Genomic DNA, 19,661 nt, shown 5'->3' with positions numbered 1-19,661 from the left:
ATTTAATGCTGATATTTTTTATGTATAGAATTGCAGTAATTTGAAGGCCCCCAAATTTTTCACATTACAATCTTTTCCCATTTTAAATTTTAGTTTTTAAATCAATCTTACATTATTTAAAATTGCTTCTATATTAAAAAATGTATTTATACTTTTTACAAGTGGAGACAGGTGAGCAAAAGACATTTGTTGCTCAGAGCGTTGTTTCTACTGTGCTTATAACACCAGAAGACAAAGTTTAAAAGTAAACTGTTGCTTTGAAAACATACATATTTCTGAATTGCTTTGCATATATTGACGTACAGTGTGTTGAAACATGCAACCATTTTTCATTTTTCTGTGTGGCCTTCTGTGAACAAAGTTTGGACAGCTGCAGGTTGGATAAAAGACACGCGGCCATCCATTGGAATCCTTTTTTTATGTCAATAAATTGCAACACCCCGCTTGAAAGAAATAAAACAAGACATTTGGTCATTTGCTCTGTGGTCGATTATTGTCACAAAAAAAACTGCTGGCGACTTCCTGGTTGTACACAGGCAGAGTTGAGGATATATTTGTTGATGTATTCAACAAAAGTGTTACCATGCTCACACACAAATGAATCAATATTCCATTATGAGGCTGTGATGATATTGAATCGTTCAGGAGGTTACGGGACAACAATACAGCTTGATCTTTTGCAAAACGTTGTTGCCTAGCAACAAAAAGTCTGCTGCAAGTTTTCATTGAAGGACACACACATGCATTCTCTTCCTACGTACTGTTTTTACTTTCTCCACTCTGATGACAAACATCTCCTCTTTGACTCAATGCAACTTGAGTGAGAATCTCTTTTCACCTACTTAGGATAAATCGTAGGATCCCTCTGATGGGATGGATTTGGATAGATGGAAATTAGGATATTTTCTCGTAAATCAGGGCAGTTTGGATCAAATCAAACGTTGAGCATGAACCCAAGGGCCTTTGACTTCCCCGGCCAGCTCTCACACTCTTCCGTGCATTAGTGAGGGGATAGACGGACTGAACGAGCAGGAGGCCAGTGTGGTCACACTTGAAGTGCTCGTGCAGAAAAAAAGGCATTGTAGGAAAATGAATGAGGCGTTCTAACGTATGACCTCTGTGTTAATCTTTCTCATTTTCACAGTGCAAACGTGACCAGATCACATTTGCGGAAGACCTACTATGTATGTGTGGATGTGTCAGTGTATATATGTACATTGTACACACATATACACGTATATACACGTATAAATACATATATATAGAGATATATATATACATATAGAAACTCACGTACGCGCGTGCGTGAATGCATCTGTGTGTATACGCTCCCTAATGAATCCTTTGTTCTTGTTTATTTAAAACGATATATACAGACATACCAGGACACGCACACACGTACGTACGCAAACACGCACGCGTTTTAGATGGGGCACATAGCCACCAGGAGGCGCTGTGAGACATTCGTGTTTGGGGTTCTGCTGGCTTCCACTACTACACGGATGAGGCTTCCTCCACTTTTCAGGCTAGGCTGAGCCAGAAGAGAGCACGTCCAAAAACGTCACACGCTGCTTGTGTGGACCGTGGAGGCGGGGCTGCAGCTAATGAGCGACAGCTCCTGTTCCTCTGTTTCAGCTTCGGTTTCGGACAAGGCCCCGCCAACGTCGTGGCACAGGGAGAGTCTTGGCACCACGCCTCCCGCCATTTGTGTCCCGTCGTCCGTGGCGTCCTCCGAGTCAGGTGGCGGCTGACCGCCGTTTCGACAGTTACCCCGTTCGGCGCTCGGCTTCCTGTGGCCGTCCACTCGGAGCGGCGTGACGGCATGCGACGACGACGGCGGCGCCGCCATAAGTGGGTTCTTGAAGACCTGGCCGGCCCCGACTACGTTGGCATTGGCACCCATGTTGTAGCGACAGCGGATGTAGCTGGAGAAGGCTCTCCTGTAGGTCTTGTTGAAGAGGGTGTACACGAGCGGGTTGACCCCCGACGAGATGTAGCCCACCCACACGAAGACGTTGAGCATCTCGTGAAGCAGAGACTCGCCGCAGGAGGTGCCACACAGCACCAGGGTGACGTTGGTGATGAAAAAGGGACACCACATTACAAGGAAGAGGAAGAAGACAATTCCCAACACCTGGAGGCGGACACAGTGGGAGTAAAGCGGAAGTTGAAGTGATGGGAAAGACGGGCTGATGAAGAGAACGTTAAAAGCATTGCGCATACATATCCACTAGGGGGCAGTACGTCACCTGATTACTTTTTGATTACTTTTTACTACTACTTACTCACGTTACTACACGTTATTTTATTAGATGCCGACAACATTCAAAGTTAATTGGAAGTTTTTATAGAATGAAGACATTTTTTAGCTATACTTTTAAATGAAACACCAAGGCCTCTCTGCTCCCCTCAAGGTCTGGTGTGGCGGAAAATTCCACGCAGGCTTTAATTACAGCCTTGACGCTCCAGATGCCCAGTCAAGTCGTAGCCTTTCGACGTGCGTTTCATCATATTGTGAACAAGTTGCAAATGCAATTCATCTTTCAAGGACGCAGGTTGTACGCCTCCCCTCTTCTTAATATTTATTTTTGCACCAGAAATGGAGCTGAGCTGCTTGAGATCAGACCTCAAAATTGCAGTACACAAATGATTTAACTTGAAGCAGCTTGACAAGTGCAAATATAAAAAGGTCACCACTCAGATTTCTGCACTCTCATCAAACTGCAACATTTGGCACTCTTTTCAAACTAAAAGCTCATGAAAAAACAGCCAATCCCACCTTGGAGGCCCGCCTCTCGTTCTTGATGGCCTGCATCATCCCCCGTCGCCCGTGGCAACCGCCGCCTTCGCTCCGTCCGGGCCCGGCGGCCGGCGAGCTGAGCTGCGACGTGGCCTCTGATCCCGGAAGGATGCTGACGCTTTCCGACGTGGAGACGCTGAGGAGGATACCGGGCTCAGACGCCGGCTTGAGCTCTGTTTTAGGAGAGGCGTCCATCTTAAATGTTGTCAAATTTTGGGAGGAAACCATCTGAGGTATACATACAGTATTTGCCATCTGAAAGTGTCCACACCCCGCCTATGGTAGACAAAAGTTGTGAAGCGGGAGCTCACCTGATGCTTCGGGCGAGGCTTGCGGGTGGATCTCCGAGGTGGAGGGCTGCAAAGGCTGCTGGGAGGACGTCTTGGCCTCGCACAGGAAAACAGTGGCCTGTCTCTGCAGCACTTGAATGGTGAGGCCGTACGTCACCACCATGATGACCAGCGGGATGAAGAAGGCCACAAAGGAGCCGATCAGTATGAAGCGCTCCTCGTTGAGCACGCAGCTGCCGTTGACAAAGACCTTGTCCTCGTTGTGGAGGCCGATCACCGGGATGGGCATGGAGACGCCTGCGAACAACCAAAGTGTTGTGTCTTCAAGCTTTTCACTTTCAATTCTTGGATGAGGAGATTCTTTTGGTTCATCTCAACAAGCACAAGTCAAACGTAATGAGACAATGACGTCTTTTGGTTGTGGAGTGCCGACGCGCATCAAAAGTGCACTCTCTAAGGCTTGTTGCTGCGTTCTCTCTTGTTAGCGCGGAATTTATGCCTCACCTGAGAGGATGCCATTGAAAGCTTTTTATTCCAGATGCAAATATTAAAAAAGAAAACAGCGGCCGTATGAATAATGGATTGATTTCACTCGACCGAGTTCCGTGTCTCTTGGATAGAATGAGAGAAAGTGACGGAAAGCGATTGATTGGCAGACAGGACTCAATATATGGATACCTATGGATATTGTCCAGACGGCGGCAATCTTCATCATGGCTTTGGTCCTGGAGTTGAAGCGGCTGTGCTCGATGGGGTTGCGAATAGCTACGTAGCGGTCCAGCGAGATGGCGCACAGGTGCATGATGGAGGCGGTGGAGAACAGGACGTCCAGGTAGATCCAGATGGGACACAATGCGCTGGGCAGGGGCCAAGCGTAATCTACGTTGACGACGCAACAAAAAAAGCAACTGTTAGTCCAATCCCAAACAGAGCTTTTCCCATTGGTCTTCCAGTTGGGGTGAGGGGGGCGGGGGCGTCGGCGGACTCACCGTACAGGATGTTGATGAGTGAGATGGGCATGACCAGGATGCCCACCAGCATGTCGGCCACCGCCAGAGACCTCAAGAAGAAATTGGTGGCGTTTTGAAGCTTCTTCTCCAGCGAGACGGCCAGGATGACCAGGATATTGCCGCCGACGGTCAGCGCGATGATGACCAGGATGAGCAACGCCGGCCAGTTCTTCTCCTTCATGGCCGAGCGAGTGACCCCCTCCCACGTCAAGTTGTCCACGCCGGCACTCGTCGCCAACACCGTGCCGAGGCTCTCGTTGAGCTCTGGCGAGCCATTACCCGACCAGGATGTCCGGCCGGCGACTTCCGGGGAGGCGGCGACGGTGGTCCCGAAGCCGCCGAGGGGAGCCGTCGCCAGGCTGCCCATCCCCGAGGAGAGAGCCTTAACCCGTCGGAGGTCGGAGAGGCATCAAGAGAGACTTACTCGACCGCTTTGGAGGCAATTCTTAAAACAACGAGTGCCGATGATCATTTCAGGTTCAAGTTCAAATCCCATGCCAAAGGTTTCCACCTAGGAAGCTCCACAGCCCTCCGTCTGGATCTCAAGTGTGGGCTCGCGATGTTCATGGCACACTTGGAAAACGCTTACGGGGATGTCCTTTGTCACGTGGGAACCAATCTGGGGAGGACAGGATTCATAAAATGCCATTAAAGTCTGGAAATATACCGCTTGTCAGGTTTCCCTCAGTCCCTTCTCATTAAATTTTCACCTCACATTTCTTGAAAACTTGAAATGATAACATTAACTGTGAAGTAAGTCATGTCTACTCCCTCCCACTGTCCTCTCTTTTGTGATTCATCCCATTTCCTCTCCCTTCTTTTATCCGCAACCTGGTTGCGGGAGAGGAAGGTAAGTCAACTTTTGAAATTCTGACATGAGGATGACTGAGATGAGTTTTATTGTTTGCTGCAGGGTGCTTCAGTCTTCCGGGGGGAGACATTTGAAAAGAAAATCAAAGTGGTTCATTCGGTCTGGGAAAGATGAGGTCAATGGAATTGCTCAGAGAGTACGTTTGATGGTACGACTGGAGAGGACTGAGCCGAGATAGGTACATTCGATGAATTTCTCCGCATGAGTGGAGCGGGACTTCACGGTTCCACTTGTGGACTTTTGCTATTGGCAAGAGGTCTCCATCCACTTCCGCTGCCACCTTATTATTTGGCTTTGCTCCCGAAATAAAGACAACGAAAAACAATGACAAATTTTTTGAGGGTAGAATTTCCACGGTAAGGATTATAAGTGTCCTCGACTGACTGGATGCCACAATCGCAAAGATCACAAAGTGCCATTTGGCATATGCGAGTGTTTCCCGGCGCGCTGAGTCGGCCATTTCAAAGCGTGTGGGTGAAAAGTTGCGAAGCTTGTGTTTGCACACACAGGATGGCAGAGTGTGAGGCTGCGTGGGCGTTTCCGCGTGAGGTGCGGATCTGCCAGTCAGCCTTAGAGTCCCAAACTGGCATGAAGAAGAAGAAACGCTGCTGAGATACATCTGGCACGTGTCACTCAAACTCAAATTTAAACACACCACGTTAGGAACATGAAAAAAGTCGCTGGACGGCTTCTCACCTCGGGAGGGACGGCCGCTATTTGTGAGCCTTCCCGATGTCGTCCGGCTCTTCCTGTCACGCTCCCACCTGGTTGTCGCTTTCGTCATCTATCAGTCCAGCGGCGGGATCACGGGTGTCCCTGCGCCTGCGTGGACAGGACGGGAGGATAGGCTTTTTATTTTTTGACCACGACTGTCGGGAGCTGCTACAAGGGGCACTTTGGCGATAAGTCTAAAAATTTAATTGCATTTCGCGCACAGGGGTCCATAAACAATTTTATACCCTTGTAAACAATTGCTTTACGGACTCTCCTAAAATAGCGTTGACCAACTGTAGATGACGACGCGACGGACTGGGCCGGCCTGAACTCATGATGGCCGACTAGTGGGCCGCTTGCGAATGACAAATGACAGACCAACAGAACTTACGCAAGTGCCCAGCGCTGCTAAAAAACATGCTAGCTTCATGCAAAATTGAAAATTGCTCATGTGAGTGTTGATGATTGTCTGTCCATATGCGTTCTTTTGCTGGTGACTTTTACAGTCGCAACATGCTGGGCAGTGCTGAGCTCGGAATGCACTTTAACCTAGAATGACTCTCCCGCTGTAAACCGGGGTTCAGCAATGATGTAGGAACATGTCAGGCCAAAGGACTCTGTCATCGGGACTAAGCCAGGTGGCCACCAACTGGAGCTCACAGATGGAATACCATTACGCAGCTATGGCTGGGAGCCAGCGAGCGAGCGAGCGAGGGAGGAATGTGTAAGCTTCTTTGAAATGTATTCCATCTGGAACTTGGTGGCAACAGGTTAGCCTTTGTATCAAGACCTGACTTCAACATTATATATATTATATATACATATTATATATATATACATATTATATATATATATATATATATATATATATATATATATATATATATATATATATATATATATATATATATATATATATATATATATACATATTATATATATATATATATATATATATATACACATACATACATACATACATACATACATACATACATACATACATACATACATACATACATACATACATACATACATACATACATATATATATATATATATATATATATATACATATATACATATATATACACACATATATACATATATGTACACACACACATATACATATATATACACACACACATATACATATATATATATATATATACATATATATATGTATATCATATATATATCAATATATATATATATATATATATATATATTAGTGAACAAGTACAAGTTGAGGGAAAAAAATCCTTTCAAATGACTCGCACCCTTCGTTCAGTCCGTGACAGCTGTGTGTGTGTGTGTGTGTGTGTGTGTGTGTGTGTGTGTGTGTGTGTGTGTGTGTGTGTGTGTGTGCGTGTGCGCATGCGTGTGCGTGCGTGTGTGTTTAAAAAGATAACATGCTCTTGAAGTAGTATTTTTGGTTTGGAAAGGCCGGAGGAGGATTGAAAGGCAGACGCGCACAAAAGACCTTCAAGCTGTCCGCTTTTTGTCTTCCCACTCACACCCGAGCCATCAATGAGGCTTCGCGTTCATTTGCACGTTAAAGGCAATTGTTGGGACTCTTTCATTGATGCCACCATGGTTCTCTGCAGTCCTTGTGCGGTCTCGTGTACGAAATAATCAGCCGCGTCAAATCCAGTCGTAATCTTTCAGACTTGAGTCGGAGCAAGGGGGGGAAGGGTAACAGCGATGGGGGGGAGCAAAGAAAGAAAGAAAGGGACACATCTGTTGTCAGGAAGGCTGTCAAGGTGCTCTTTGCCCTTGAGTGGGCAGCTTTGCACTCACGCTATCCATCTCTCCATCTTCTACTTGGAGGAGAACAGCCACTTTGTGCATATCAATGGTGCTCCTCCAGCCCCAAAACAATTTTGTCCTGCATGCAACGACGAGCAAACCTGGATGAACACCCTCGGAGCGCAGGGCAGATGCAAATGCACTCTAGCCGTCACACCAATTGCACAAACGTAAACGAGATGCCAGCTTTAGCGCATTTTGCAGCTGTCATCCCGAGCCAAGAAAACGTTAGCGGATAGAGCGGACCAAAACTGCTGAAGGTGACCCAGCCGGCCAACGCGATTCCGTCATCAGTCACATGGGAACTTGATGGCGATAAAGGCGTTTATGCGCCGTCTATTAGTGATGATGAGAGTCATCTGGCTCGCTGCCCCACCGCCAAATGTCACACACATCAACTGCACGCCTCAGCTTTGCTAGCCAATAACAGGCAGCCCATTGGAGATCGTAACACGCATTGAATTAGAACCGTTCCTAATGTGACAATAATGCGCCCAGATTTTTCTCAGACCGAGTACGAGTACTCGCGAATACAAAGGTCCCGAAAATGTGTTTGATTTTTATCCGACAATGTTCTCAAGCACAAAACGCAAACGTGCGTACGTCGGTGAAAGCTTTGAAAGCCAAACAAGCTGGAGAGGACAATCAATCCGAATGGAACCGACGAAGCCTCGAAGCGATCGAAGCGAGGACGAACGGGATGGGCCAAGGCGAACATAATCCGTTCGTTGTTGTCGTTTATCAAGAGCCCTGTGCTTGCTAACAGCCTTTAGCATGACGTGTATTCGCATCTGAATATACTGGGAGTCAATTTGATGCCTGCGAGCGTCATGTTTGTTTTCTATGCCAGTTTTTTTTTTTTTTTAAATTCTCGTCACACCACTCTGTTTGACAGTTAACGAGTGACTGAAAGCGCACAAGAGGATGTTTGACCTTCATGGTGTAGGGGGGGGGGGGGTCAAGTACATCGAAGGATGGAGGCGCAGATAGGCGGAAGAGGAGGACCCGAGGCATGAGAAGGGCTGGAAAGCTCCTCCAGACTCACCCGGAGGCCAAAGGAGGCTAATTAGCATGAGAGACACGACCTTTCCCTCCTCTTGCCTCATCTGCATGTGTGCGTGTTGTGAATCAATACGAGAGTCATCGCGTGCAGCCGTGACGTCACAGAGCGACAAGTAGCAAAAGCTGCAGTGCTCGGGCTGGAGCACATCCATGTTACAAAGCACGTTCAAGATGCCAGATGTTTTTTTTTCTCTGATCCCAATAGTAGCGCAGGCCACCGCAACAAAACGTAAAGTTTAGACCATTCGGTGCAAAGAGAAGGATACAAATATAAACTACAATCAAAATTGAAATGTAAATAAATAATGGGCACTTTGCAGAGCACAGATGACGCAGAAATGCTTACAAGCGCACACGAAGATTATTATCACAGAAAGAAGCTAGTTTACAAAAAGGACAGTCAGTGTTGACCGTTGAGGCAAAATAACGTTTCCAACCACGTTAGTGATTTGATTTGAAAGCAACCAGGAAGTTTAATCCTGCTAGTAAACGACGACAAAAAGACACAATGAGCAAAGAAAAAAAAAAAAAAAAAAGTCATTGTGGACATTTTTGATTCAAGGTATGTGCTTTTGAGCCCAAAGAAGAACTGTTGCCATGGTAAAGCAGCGGTAGACATCAAGCAACATTCTTGGCTTCATTTTTCTCACGGCAATGCCAAGTGTAAAGGGAAGCTGTGCAAAGTGGCGTCTCGTCTATGTGCAGGACGCCAATCGGCCTGGCACGCGCCTTCCGTGTCTGATTGCTATTCCTCACTCTGCTTGCTGATTGTTATTCGGCGCTCTTCACTCTTTGCTTGCTGCAGCCATTCCCAAGCCCTCCACCCGCCCGCGCCTCATTGTCTTTATCTCCCACCGACTCCATTATTTCCGCATTAAAATTCAGGATGACCCGTGTAATTGCCTCCTCGAGAGGCAGGAAAAACAGAAAACGAAAAGAAGCCACCGCGCCGCATTTGTGTGCGATTGTGCACGTCTGCGCGGCCGCAGTCACTGATAGTGTCTGTCACATGCAATCGAGCAACGGCGGCACACACTCGGAGGCAGACGACTGCGAAGGAGGACACACCGAACGGACCCCACTGGTGAGCCGATAAAAACCAAGGTGCAGAATGGGAGGGAAAAGTGAGAATAAAGAGTGAGTGAGTGAGTGAGTGAGTGAGTGAGTGAGTGAGTGAGTGAGTGAGTGAGTGAGTGAGTGAGTGAGTGAGTGAGTGAGTGAGTGAGTGAGTGAGTGAGTGAGTGAGTGAGTGAGTGAGGAGAGGTTGTCCGCAGTGCTGCTGCAGTACAAGTCAACAAGCAACAAGAAGCACAAAGCTGCTTGAAAAGATTCCAACACATTTGCGGGGCCTTCTGCCGCATGAGACGACAAAGACTCTGGAAGCCCTGGAAACGGAATTTTTCAATGCCTTTCTCGCTCAAATGACGCACAATGAGCTTTTGTCTGCTTGATTTCAGCTTCTGACTGGGCTGGGTGTAGCGCCACCTGGTGCTTTGGCATGAACTTGACAACCTGTCAATAAGGGGTGTATTTTGGGGAATGACACGCCAGATTCTCATTCTCCTTGAGCAGAAGGAAAGAATCTTGAGGAAAAAAGGAAAATAAATTCCCATCAATTGATGTGAGTTGTGATGCCACCAATGACCACTAGATGGAAGACATAGAGCAAAATGATCAAACATGAGTTCTTCGTTTCAAGGCCTGCCCTGGCAGAAAACTCACTGAAAATTATCTGCTGAGGGAACGGTCTCCAACGACGTTCTGATCAGCAGATCACAGGCAGCCTTTATCAGTACACGTCTGACTCCTGACAACCGGCGCCAACTGTTCAAACGCACGCAAAGTACAGACTCGAGACTGCTGAGGACCATAAGCCAAGCTGGTAGGTTTTTTGGTAGGTTTCCCTTTGTGCTTGACAGCACCCTCTGCTGGCTGATGTTCCATCTTGCCGTGAGAGTGATCAACGTTTGTTTGCAATATTGACAATGGCAAATGGTTCTTCGCAAACAAAAAAAAAAGGCCGGGGAAAGATGAAAGGAATACAAACAGACAAACAGCAATTACGGCGATGAGAAAATTACACCGTCACAATTATTGGACGGAGAATCATCAAAGTCGGCCTCCTCGGATTAAGAAAGCCAAAGTAAAACAAAACTGTGGTTATCATTTTGCCTGCCGCCTCAGATGTGCAAGTAGATTTCTGCATTCCCAAAACACCAAAATGTGTCTTTCTTGTTTGCCACCATTAACTCATGTACAATATCCTGAATACAAGGGGTGGGCGATTGCCGGCTCCAGGTATCGCTGTCGATACCGGCGTTATTTCACAAAATCTGTATTTACGATGTTGAGGAACTAGAAATTAAACGAAATGAAAATTGACATTAATTTCATGCAATTTTGAGGTAAATTGGTATATTAATGTCCTTTTCAAAATGAGGGGAAACTTCATTTATCAAACGTTCTAGTGATATCAGTGCTTGGTATCGGTAACTATTCAAGGACTGAGTATCGGTATGAAAAAAAGTGCTATCGAGGCATCCTTAGCGAGTTGTCTGAACAGCGCTTTAAAAGGGAATATATTTGAATTGAATAAAATATCCCAACAAACAAGTGAGCCAGCAGTTCAGCCAACAGACGGACAGCGCTAAAGATGGCAGCCACCGGGTCGGAGTTTGCGTGTGTCCCGGCCTCCACATTGCAGGCGCTGTGTGGTGCGCACAAACATACACACAGCATGCACAATGAGGAGACCGCCACCCACCGTTTCAGAGACCAAAAGATTGTCCCTAATCAATCGGCCCGGCGGGCCCACATCAGTTCGAGTGACTCGGCGTCTTTGAAAATAGGAAGAGAGCATCAGCGCGCGCGCGCCGCGCCGCGCCGTCCATACTAACGAGCCGAGCGGCAACACTTAAGCCTGCCTCTCCTCGCTCGGCCAATAGCGAGTCGCACGCTGTGACAGGTCGAGAGATAAATTCCGCCCAATGTCCCGCGCTGAGCGACACTCTCAGACTAATTGGAGGCCACATAAGTGGAACGTCATCACTGTCAAGGACGAGTCAGCCTTACGAGAGGAAAACTTTACACCGTGGCTGCACTGGGCAAGCGTGGCGAGGCTGAAGAATAAACCCAGAAGAATCCCACGTGAGAAATCGATCGCTTCCTTCTTGTGGAGTAGAGGAACCAGAGTAACTTGAACACGACCTCCCCCCATGGAAGAGAGAGAAAGAGAGCTGAAGCAAAATTGGAATACCGTCACATGGCAAATATCCTCAAAATGCCCCTATGGGATTTTGAGTCAAATGTGTACTTTTTTGTGGGCAGCGCCAAGGCAGACTACGACGGATGAAGACAGGTCAGGCGTAAAGAAAAGAAGTCTCAACAGCTAGTGCGGCAGGCCATTTCAGTGGGTCCAACATTGGCACAGGTCTGAATGTAAACAGCACGTTAGCTCTTAATAAAAGAATGTAGTGATTTTGTGGGATTTAAACCACGGATAATCCCACCCACTTTTGCTGCCGGACTATTTATCATCTCAGCCTGCAGCAGTGTTGTAAGGCCTTTTGTTTCCTGGATTTGTCACGTTCTGAAATGATGACTCGTTGTCATCCAAATTCATGTTTCAACTCTGAAAATGTAAAAAGCCATTTGTGCAGTAGTTTGGCTTTATTGACGTCAAAGGAGAGCTCTGATAAGGAAAAGCCACTATGACCTCCACTTAACGGAAAATTTGTTGAGAGGGGCTACCCATGCTTTTCATGTTTAGAAGCGGCACGCTGGAGAAGCTGTGAGGCTAACTCCCAACAAAGGGTCAACCTGGGCGCCTTGGCACATCACTTCCTCTAATTCATTCTCAAAACACACACGCGCACACACACACACACACACACACACACACACACACACACGCACACGCGCACACACACACACACACACACACGTTTCCCTGCCTTCATTTGTCATTGTTGATTCTTCTGGTCAAGTCAATAAACAGGCAGAGGGGGCTTGCTGCATATTGACGCGTCGGACGCATTCAAGGCAAAGCAGCCGGGTTGGTTGGTCAGCTAATTATTTCCAATGCTTATCTCTTTCCATTCATCAAATGCGATGCCGCTGCCGCCGCCGCCGCCGCCTCTCTTTCCCTCCCTCCGCTCCACCCGTGCCCTCCTCCCAAGGTGAGCACTTTGGATTGCACATTCCGTCACGATCAATCAGCCCACGTCTTCGTTTATCGCTGATGTTTATTCACGGTTATGACACATTGAGGAGTTTGCTTTGAGTGTATTAAACGGCACCCTGTGTTTCGAGTGCAGCCTGCAAGAGCCAAGCGAGAGGTTGGAATGCAAAAAAATAGGGACGAGGACGCGTCAAGGTCACCCGACGGGCCAGACGGCAGGAACAGTTCGGAACAATCGTGTCGGACCCGGAATCAAGCGAGAATCAGAGCCCTCGTTTATTTACCGCCGCGAGCCTGCCGGCGGGAAAAGAGAGGCGAGCGCGCGGCTATTCCACATCAATAAATCTTCATTGAAGTCCCGCACGCCGAGTGTTTGTAGCGAAGCCACAAAAGCCGTGTGGCTTCTAATCACCCGAGGCGGCTCCTGCACTCGCTACAGGCTACAAATGTTTGCCATCAAGTCAAACCTCGTCTGGGAAGAAAAACCTCCCGACCCGCGTTGACTTTTCAAGCTTTTCAAGCTTTCAATTTCGTATATATCAACATCCACTTGTGGGGATTTTTGCCTTTGGCTTTGGCATTTATTGCTTTGCTTTCTTTATTTTTGCTCCATCCATTGATTTGTTCCAACGCACACAAAAAAATGAAGCCACAGTAAACCTTTTTCATTCCAAAGTTCCCTTCTTCTGGAACGCTCGTGTGCAAATGCTACGCGTGCCTGAAGGGGAACAAAGGAGGACAATTTGCTGCACGACCGATAAATACAGACGACGGCCATCGCAAATCCCAGAATTGATGGTAATTACAGTAAAACATAGTAAGCCATCAAACTCCATCTGACAGATAGCAGGCGGTAGTAGGAACACGCTTTATTTTTTTCCCCTTCCGGCTTCCCTTAAACGCTAGCAGCAATGAATCAAGTCACCAGAAACTTTTGTGCTTGTTGCGGGACAACAAACTGCAGAGCAAAAACTGAGCAAAACGCTCCAAACATCAACCCATCATTTTAGTTTCAATGGAGCCTTTTTCACAGCACTCGATAGAACATCACGAGGAATATAGCTCACTGTCAAAATCAAACTTTTGAGCCATCAAACTTTGATCAAATTTGGGCAGTTAGCTAACGTGACGCTAGTGAAAATTGTTTTTCCCACATATTTTTCCCCATTTGTCACACACACACGCACACACACACACACAGAGCGCGAGAGAGAGAGAGAGAGAGAGAGAGAGAGAGAGAGAGAGAGAGAGAGAGAGAGAGAGAGAGAGAAAACAACTTTCAAAACAACTTTACTATGCTTGCTTTGTTGTGCTAACCAACATTATTAATATCACTCATTTTTTATTTTAATTTGTTCCAAATTTAATAACAGTTTTACTCCCGCCCACCAAAAACAGCATAGATGGCATAGAATAAAATTTGATTTTCCTTTTCACCGTATTAAATAGGACATCACCTGGATTGTAGCACACAGGAGGTTGACACAAATCAATAAAAAAAAAAAAAAAAATGTCAGCAAAAGTGCTGCATAGAGTAACAACATTTCAATACATTTTGTTGATGAGGGTGCATTTCATTTTATATATATATATATTTTTTTAACTATGTAAATCAATCAGGTAGTATCCAAACCATAAGGGCAGCCAGTAAAATGTCTCACATCTACTAAGCGTGCAAAAAGCAAGACCAGAGCCAAGTACACGTTTGAAAACCAGAAGCCTCAGCCGAGCAGCTCACAATTCCTTCTTTGTCAAACTTGAGAGCCAAGTTGGTCAATAATTTAGTCGCAAGGACTCCCTGAAATTGGCCTAACTGAAAGTCTGCCTCATTCCACTGCAAAAGTGCGGGAAAAGAAAGGAAAGTGACAAACGCAAGAGTGAGCCAGTGAGTGAACGGCGAGTACTCGGCGGCACGCACGCCAACTCAACTGCTCATCCTGGTGTCAATCTGTCAGGCGGCGAGGGCGGAACAGACGAATCCCCGAGGCCTTCAGAAGAGAGGAGAAAGGCGGCAGTCGCTGTGAGCGCCCAGAGAGGGAAGGCGCCCGACTGGTTCAGAGGCGAGAAGAATATCGAGCAGCAGAGCGGGAAATAAGATGGTGGGAGGCAAGCGGGAGGGGGGGGGGGGGGTCCACCAGGCAATCTCTCCAATGTGATGGGAAGAAAGAAATGGCAAGGCAGCTTGGTCACACCAACGAGGAGGAAGCGCCGGATGGATCCACCGAAGCAACAACTCAAGTATTCATATAGACCGATCGTGTCCATGTGGGGAAAGGAAAAAAACAAAACAAAACAGCAGCTGACTTTCTTGCACAATTGCCCAATTTCATCATGGCTCATCTTTCAAACACTCTTCCTTTCCTTTTTACCCGTCACATCATGTCAGTGAAACCGGCCGAGAACATGTCGACTAATCTGGCAAATGATCAAAGGGAGCATCGGCGCTGCGTTGGCGGTTGACACGCGTGAAAAAGTTCGACCTCACGGGACCCTGCGCACAGGAGCGGGGGTGGGGTGCGGGGGTAGCAATTATGCTAAGCACGTGGGCAAAAGGAGCCGTGGTGTTGCCAGCGAACTTTTGGCGGAACGGAAAACAGTCCCAGACACAAATCCACCTGTCGGATGTTTTCTCTCGATTAGACATGAATCCCGCCTTCTGCACGTCTAACCAAATATGGTCAATGCAAAGGAAGGCTAACGTGCAAATCTGCTTTTAGCATTTGATGTCAATGATATGTAGACTCTCTGCCCGCTTCAGCAATCATTGTTAGGGTTGATCCTATGCTTATGTTGGAATGTAACCTGTAATAATTAACCAAACTTGTCCTGTCTTAACATAGTAGTAGAACAAAGTGCTAATATCCTTTGAACTGATAGACCAGCTGCAGAGGAAGCAATCTAAGTTGTTCTGTTTACACAACATTGTAAAATACCCCCTGCTATGATTTGACCAGAGGCCAGGGGTTGACCCCCACCCTGTCCACTCTCACCTCCACCCTGCTTTCTCTCAATAAATACTCTCTTGCAAGAATCCAAAGTCAGACTTGGTTCGAACATCGAACAGCGACGAACGACCTCTCCATTTGCAAGTGTTCAAAAGGCATACTGTCTCCCGTGCGGTTCTTGCAAATAAGTCAGAGTGAGCACCACTCTTACAACCATCACTCTTAACCTGGCTCCTATACGTTCGTCCTTTGGCTATTTTTAACTTGAGCTCCTTCTTACATCATCTCATTTTACGCCGTCCCTGACTTTGACTTCTCACCCCGACGTGTGGCACCGCATTTAGATGAGTGACGAGGTAGAGCAAAAAAGAAAGCGCCATTTTTTCCCCATGCGAGACAGTCATGCACTACTTCGTGCTCCTACTACGTATATGGCAAGTCCAATATTCGACATTGAATAAGAAAAACTGAAGATATGAACTCCAATTGCGCGCTCGAGCGGCCCCTCTGGCCTTTTGTTTCGGAGCGCTTGGAAGGAAGGCTCTCTTTGAATATGGGTGAGGACAGTTAAAGGCTCATTCGTAAGATGAGAGGAGAAGGATGACGGAACACAGGAGTCATTTTGGTCTGGGAAAATCCTGAGCAAAGTCCCAGTTGTAAATCCCAGTGGGTCTTCCGAAAGTGAAGAAAGCTCCTTCTAGGGGAAAGTCCTCGAAGGCCGCACGCCGAAACCTTACACGACTTGTGGATTTTGGAATGTCCTTAATGTCAGCCCAGATGCTAATCGAACCTCTGCCGCTTAAGAGGAAGCATTTGGTACGAGCGTTCCAGAAGAACAATCCGAATAGCTAAGCAAATTCAAGATTCAACGGCACATAGTGACAACTCGAAAGCGACGGCGTGATGCAAAGCTGGCTGGTGTTTCTGGCTCAGCGTCACGAGTACAACATTCGTTGTGGTCAAGCCATTAAATGACATCATCCAGTGTTCCGCCTTTCAGAAAAAAAATATCGTAACAATCAAATGTTTGTGATTGATGAGGTCTGTCGCACCCCCCCCCCCCCCCCCCCCCACACACACACACGGACGAAAGAAAAGCATATGTGACAGAGAGAAGGTCACACAATCAAGCCCAGTGGAGATGAGCCTGAGAAATACGAAGCGCCAACTGTTGGGGGTCGTAGGGGGGACACAATCCTCCCCAACGTTTCTTTACGCGGTGTCCAAGTGGCAAGTGAAGAGCGAGACAAAGGCAACAAGCGAGGCTCTGGCGTGCATTCAAATGAGACTTGAGGAACAATTTCAATTCCGAGGACGTACCCGAAGGAGCCTTTAAATCTCGCCGCTTCTCATTGGCTTCCTGGAGAACCGCCAGATGACTGACGTCAGAGCCTGAAATATCGACACATCGCGGCCACTATATTAGGAACACCAGCATTGCACATGCGGTTCGCACTAACACGTGCGGCTGCGTTGCCTCTTTATTTGGGACACCTGAGTAGCAGTAAGAGCATCGCTCAGTTGAGCATCTCGACGACAGGTGTCACGAAGCCACTTGGCGTTATTCGACTGGCACTTTTGCTGCAGACATTTGCGCGCTACAGTCCCGCCCATTCATGCTTAGAGAGCGGCAGGGACGGCCACGCCCTCCAGCTCCCCCTGCTCCCCCAGGACCCGGAAAAGCTGCACGCATTTGTTTGTTGTGTCACCCAAAATCTGCTTCCAAATGCATCCAAGACTGAGAGCGAGACCGAGATGGAGAGAGAAAAAATAGAGTGCGAGAGAGCGAGAAAGAGAGCGAGAGAAGCAGAGAGGGAGAGAGAGAAGCGGAGAGAGAGAGAGAGAGAAGCAGAGAGGGAGAGAGATGGGATAAATCCGAGCTGAATGGGGAGAGTCGCGTCTCACCTGCCAGCTCGTCTTCGTCCTCCTCCGATCGCTCCACGTCGTGGCTTTGAGGAGCAGCAGCTTGTCTGGGCGCACTTGAGAGAACTTGTCACTTCCCAACAGAGGGCGAAGGCAGGGCAAGGTGCCCGCCTCGTAGTGCTCTCGGTTCGGTTCCGTCTCCGGACTCAGCTGCCTGTGCGCAAAGCAGTCCTGCAGCGAGGCTGACTTTAAAAAAAAAAAAAAAATAGAAAGGAGGGAGGGGGCGGTGACAAAAGACCCTCTCGCGTGTCCAGTCCACTAGGGATGCCGCTCATTTGCTCATGCAAAGGCGTCAAGATACGCCTCGTTGAAAGTTAAAAAAGCATGAAAAGAAGGAAAGCAGCTACCTCTCGCCGTCACGTTGCAAGAAAGCCAGCGTGTGCGTGTGCTAAAAGCTCCTGTCGCGCGCGTCCCTGCGGTAAGGACGCAAGGAGAGAAGAAATCAAAAGCAGTAGGCAGATCTGATCTCACAACCGCGCGCGCGGCAGGGGGAGCAGGCTGCACTGCGTGACGAAAACACCTTTCCTCACAGCACTTGTCAAAACGTTCTTTTTTGAAAAAAAATTACATAGGACGGGCAAAACACGCTGAACAGGTACTCACTCACGCAGTACAGAAATTGATTCTGCTCAACTTCTGGGCAGACGCCCCTGTTCGACACATTCATTACACCTTAGACTATTCAACAACCATTTTTAAATTCGAAAAGCGACCTAAATGATCATTCAGTGTGCTCATCTGCGTCAAGCCCCTCGAAACTCCTGTAATACAGCATTAGTGGGTCATGAGTTGTACTATGTGTTTGCATTACTCCACAAGAAGGAAATTGAATCCTGATCCCCACACACACACACACACACACACACACTTTAAATCTTAATCAGAGGAGCAGATGGAATACAATATGCAATGTGCGGAACAAACAGAATTAGTAGAAAGGAATCCAGAGACCAGTGCTCGGGGCTTCTTCGCACCATGATTACGGCGATAATACCTTCTGCCAATACGTTAAAGGGGATTTAACAAGATGTCGACTGTGATGCAACCCGGGGGTCTCTATTGATGGGATGCGTTAGTGTGACTCCTGCCTCGACCCTCAATCGTCTTTGCTTTTCCCGGAAAACATTGATGGTGCTTGCCGATGTTTAATTAAAACCTAAGATTTACTGGCTAACTCGCATTTAGGCAACTAGCATTGAAATTCTCTCGCGTGCACGTAAAAGCAGGATTATTGGAGGAATAAAAATCAGAGCTTCCCTTAATCCCATAATGGTTGCATGAACAATCCCATCGGTAAAACAGAGCACGCTTCATATGGGTACGCTTCACTTTTTTATTTTATTTTTTATCCAATTCATTCAGGAAAAGACAGGAGAAGAACAAAATGTGTAATTTTGGGACATTTCCTCCATGCAGTCTTGTGATTTGACTCCACTCAGACTTCTTGGAACTTGCTGTTTGAGAATTTATGAAAGATTCCACCTGATTTTGATTTGAAGCGCACGACTTGACAAGTCTTGCCCATTTACGTTTCGTTTTTGAAAGGAAAAATCCTGCAGCTCCAATGGCTCAAACTGATGCGTCTGAACGACCTGCGGTACTCAAGCATCCTTGAAATGGAGCAATGTAAATCTTGATTTATTATTATGAAGAGGAAATGTCATTCAGATGACGAATTAAGCGGGTGACGAGACATTTTTCTCTAATAACATTTATCTCTTTTTGAACTTCCCGTTAAATCTTCCGAGTAGCAACGGCAGTGTTATGCTCGTTTAAAAAAAAAGATCTATGTGATCTATGACAGCATGGTTACGGCGCCACACAGGTTCTTAGAGGTAGCAGAGCTCAGAAAGGCAATGTGGGGCGAGACCACTTAAAGACAAAACAATCTTCCGACAAATTCTAAAAGAGTTAAGTTAAAGAAGGCTAAAATTATGTGCTGCCTCCTATGAGCTCCAGGTAAGAGGCGAGCGGCAGCATTTTGGACCAACGGAAGACGCGGTTTGGACCTACTGAAGACACCTGAGGGAGGACTGGTTGTCTCCAAAATAAAGTAC

The 19,661-nt window shown here is 47.1% G+C and overlaps 1 protein-coding gene across 2 annotated transcripts; it reads right to left on the bottom strand.

Moving 5' to 3' along the window:
- Nucleotides 1-399: 399 nt before the first annotated feature.
- On the bottom strand, nucleotides 400-18,045 carry htr2cl1 (5-hydroxytryptamine (serotonin) receptor 2C, G protein-coupled-like 1). 2 transcript variants are annotated; one of them, XM_049761246.2, is made up of 7 exons: nucleotides 17,587-18,045; nucleotides 5,668-5,793; nucleotides 4,080-4,719; nucleotides 3,769-3,969; nucleotides 3,112-3,387; nucleotides 2,780-2,973; nucleotides 400-2,134 (listed from the first exon to the last, which is right to left on the bottom strand). In XM_049761246.2, the coding sequence occupies exons 3-7, from the start codon at nucleotides 4,465-4,467 to the stop codon at nucleotides 1,562-1,564; spliced, it is 1,632 nt and encodes a 543-aa protein (XP_049617203.1). In that variant the 5' UTR covers nucleotides 4,468-4,719; nucleotides 5,668-5,793; nucleotides 17,587-18,045; the 3' UTR covers nucleotides 400-1,561. The 2 variants fall into 2 exon arrangements, with proteins under 2 accessions (XP_049617203.1, XP_068508236.1); XM_068652135.1 differs by lacking the exon at nucleotides 17,587-18,045 and adding an exon at nucleotides 17,002-17,488.
- Nucleotides 18,046-19,661: the final 1,616 nt, after the last annotated feature.

This window comes from Syngnathus scovelli, chromosome 1 (genome assembly GCF_024217435.2).
Source record: "Syngnathus scovelli strain Florida chromosome 1, RoL_Ssco_1.2, whole genome shotgun sequence".
NCBI classification, from domain to species: domain Eukaryota; kingdom Metazoa; phylum Chordata; class Actinopteri; order Syngnathiformes; family Syngnathidae; genus Syngnathus; species Syngnathus scovelli.
This window is presented reverse-complemented; position numbering and strand designations above follow the sequence as displayed.